This window comes from Solanum pennellii, chromosome 3, assembly GCF_001406875.1.
Source record: "Solanum pennellii chromosome 3, SPENNV200".
Classification (NCBI taxonomy): Eukaryota; Viridiplantae; Streptophyta; class Magnoliopsida; order Solanales; family Solanaceae; genus Solanum; species Solanum pennellii.
Window position 1 is genome coordinate 65,721,197 of NC_028639.1, and position 3,761 is coordinate 65,724,957.

Below are 3,761 nucleotides of genomic sequence, written 5' to 3' on the forward strand. Positions count from 1 at the left end.
GCGTTCTTTTAATAAGAAAGTAAAAGTGAACTTTCATAAAAAAAGAAAGTAAAAGTTAAATAAGTTTGAATATTTTTTTGATATTCTGATGAAGTCAAATATGAATTCCAATCTATTCAAGGAAGTATAATTTGAACGTCAGAAATTCAAAAAAACTCTCAGGATATGATTTAAAAGATTTGAAGAATGTAAAAGGAAGAAAATTTAGCAAGGAAAATTTTTGTTAATGTTTATAGCCCAAATATCGGTTCAGCAGTTGCAAAACTTGACTAAATCATATTTGTCATTAAAACTTTATGCCATATTCTTAAGCATCAACTTCATTGTTTAGTATGTTAATTAAAAAAGTAAGGGTCAATGAAAACTAAGGAATTCATTCTTGAAAAATGAAAAACTTCATAAATAATACTTTCAATTTATACTCAAAAAAAGGAAACAGTTCATAAATGGTGATCTGAATATTAGTATTTGTACCTTCACCAAAAAAATAAAGAAGCAAAATATTTAGAAAGGAAAATTACAATTAATGTGTATAGCCAAAATAATATTTTGGAAAATTGAATTAAATATTAACCATGGTACGGGTTTAACCTCTTGGAAACCCCTCCTCCAACTATAAAAGGTGAAAACAAAGGGAGCTAGGCCAAACATGAGAAGAACACTTCACTTTAGGAGAACAAAACTTTTTCTCGCTTTTTTTCTCTCTTTTTGATCAACTTTATGCACCAAAAAATATATTTTTTCGGGTGGAAATTCAACAAACTGGTCTCACTAAACAGTTCACCTATCCTTCCTTTTGCAGGTAAACTAACTTTTAATCAAATGCTTCTGTGTTGTTTCATGCATGGCTTCATTCAAATTGCTGTAACTATTTTCTGCAGTTGTTCTTGTGAAGAAGATAATTTATGCATGAGTTCATATATACATGTATGTGTATATGTGTATCTATGTGATCATTTTATATAACCTTTTCTTTTTTCTTTTTATCTGTGTTGCTAAATGACTTTGGAATTCGAGGATCTTGTTATCTTTCTGAATTCATGTCTAATACTTTTTGGGTTTTGAAGCTTTGATTGTGAGATTCTGTTATACATTTTGTGGTGAATGTTTTTACAAAGTGTCATTATTGAAACTTCTATAATCATAAAATGGTATCTACTACTTTTCAGTTTTGAATGATTTAAGAATGAAGATTTAGGATGTCTCTCCGAGTTATCAAATCTTTCTTTAGTTTTGGAGAAAATAATTTACATAGATTTTATTTTTTTGTTTTTACAAAGCAATTAATATAGAGAATTTTCGGAGAAGAGTGATGATAGACGTTATTGCAAGTTCCTCTCTCTCTTCTTACTAATCAGGTTCAATTTCCGTAAGTTCAGAATCTTTCACGAGTTCTTGTTTTTGCTTTTCCGGTGTTTGTGGAAATCGTAGAGTGCATTAATTCATGACATCCATGAGAAATGTAATCAAACCTATAGTAGTTTCACACTCAATCCTGCTTGCTTTTCGTTAAAGTCACTGTTACTTTTGTGTTATTAGTACCCTTTTTTCTTTTATGGTACTACTTTTGGCTTTCAAGTTTGTTGTCTTTGTGACTTGTACTTTTGTAATGGTTGTTTTCTAGGTTTTGAACAATCTAAGACAGTTCAGGCAACAGCGTTGTAGGCAAAAATGGAATGTAACAGAGATGAAGCTATCCGGGCCAAAGAAATTGCTGAGCAGAAATTAATGGAGAACGACATATCTGGAGCTCACAAATTCGCTTTGAAGGCTCAAAAGATGTATCCAGGTCTAGATGGTCTCTCTCAGTTCATGGAAGTGGTGAATGTGTATGTTGCTCATGAGAAGAAAACTCGCGGTGAAGTGGATTTTTACGGTGTCCTTGCTCTGGATCCTTCAGCTGACGATGAAGCAGTAAGGAAACAATACAAAAAGCTTGCTCTAGCTCTTCACCCTGATAAAAACAAATCCGTTGGAGCAGATGGGGCGTTTAAGATTGTATCTGAAGCATGGAGTGTTCTGCATGATAGATCAAAAAGAACGATGACAGAGAAAAAACGTGCAACGACGAATGAAGGTGTCAAAAAACCCACAACGACATATTCAAGAAAGAAGAAGAAAGGAGAATCAAGTAGCCATTGAAACAAGCTTCAGGTTGATTTCAAATGATATGAAGAAGACAATGAAAAAGCTATTCTATGAAAAAGAAGTTGAGTTATGTTTTTATTTTTATTTTATCAAGTATGCATTTCCATTAATAAGCATCTAGATGATGAACCAAATCAAGTCTGTTTTCTTATGTCTACATTAATCAATGTTTTATTGTGTTATGTGCTTGTGATTATTAATTAGTTTCCAGTTGCATCTTTTCAAGACATGTCTAGAGAAATAAGAAGGTAAATTTTTGAAGTCTATAGACTAATATCGATCGAAAATATATATTATACATGATAAGAGAAGAACATCGCCACTAACGAAGAATAAAATTTATGAAAGATAAAACTTTGATGAAGAATTGATCAATCAAATATTTGAATGAAAATACTGATATTAATGTAACATCACGAGAATTGTAGGAACAAATTTGTAATAATTATATTTCTTTTTAGAGAGAATAATAATGATTTTCAAACTGAAAGAAGAGAGAGATGCAAAACTGTGTATGAACAAACAAGTAGTTTTTCCTTTAGAAAATGAAAAATGTGTGCTAGCTAACACACACACACAAAAAAAAAATAAAAAAATTAACCCGTAAATAATGTCTAAAATCTAAAAAAAAAGTCTCCATTTTTAATTTATTTCAATCTTCTATATTTTGTAATATAAAATTATATTTGATAAAGATTTAAAAAGTATTTAAGTTTTTATAATATTGTGTCTAATTTATTATGAGGTGTGATTTTCTCATATTTTATCTATGACACTCGTCACTATAAATAAGATTTTTATTTAATTAAAATAAGTATATGACCCCAATTTCCTTATTTATAAATTACGTAATTGTATTGTACCTCAAACATCAACATTTATTATTAGGCTTAGTCAATTTGTAATTAGTTTTCTTTCTCCTTTGTATATGTAAGCACTAACATTTACCTTACTTTCAATTATGTCTATGTTAATTTAGAAACAATTTGCCTTGATCACATTTCATGAAAAATAACTCTGAGCAGTCGATGGTAATGAATACTATGGCAACATATATAATGAAGCTATGAGTGAATCTAACAATTACTTTATTGTATTAGAGAAAAGTGTATAGGTTACCATTTATCAACACCGCAATAAAATAAGTTTGATGTGTATATATGCTAAACCAAACAGGCTTTATTTGGTTGCAAAATAACTTGGTAGACAAAATGAGGTACATGAGAAATTGAGAAGGTCTATTTTTTTAATTGATAAGGCAAATCCGTTAAACTTTGTGTTCTCTTTTGTAAATGTAACGACCTGTTTAGTCGTTTTGAGCAGCAGATTTTATTTCTGGAAAAACTGGCTGAGTCGACGGATCCCACGACGGACCGTCATGGGCACGACGGACCGTCATGGGCACGACGGACCGTCGAGGGGGTCTCGTTCCAAAACACTTAGAATTCTGAAATTTGGGTACTGAAATCGATTCTCTGAACTTCGTGACGAAATGGCAGGACGGACCGTCGCAGGCATGACGGGCCGTCACAGACCTTTTACTGAAATCGAGTCTCTGAGCTTTGTGACGGACCTGCAGGACGGACCGTCACAGTCGTGACGGACCGTCACAG

General features: G+C 31.7%; 1 protein-coding gene across 1 annotated transcript; it reads left to right on the forward strand.

Annotated features, from left to right (window-relative positions):
• The first annotated feature begins 1,671 nt into the window (after positions 1-1,671).
• LOC107014129 (dnaJ homolog subfamily B member 12-like) lies at positions 1,672-2,142 on the forward strand. Its single transcript, XM_027915637.1, has one exon. It carries the CDS (start codon positions 1,672-1,674, stop codon positions 2,140-2,142), a length of 471 nt encoding a protein of 156 aa, XP_027771438.1.
• Positions 2,143-3,761: the final 1,619 nt, after the last annotated feature.

Bases quoted from the DNA above. Each gene is read 5' to 3' on its own strand.
- LOC107014129 (XM_027915637.1), top strand. From the start codon at position 1,672: ATGGAATGTAACAGAGATGAAGCTATCCGGGCCAAAGAAATTGCTGAG.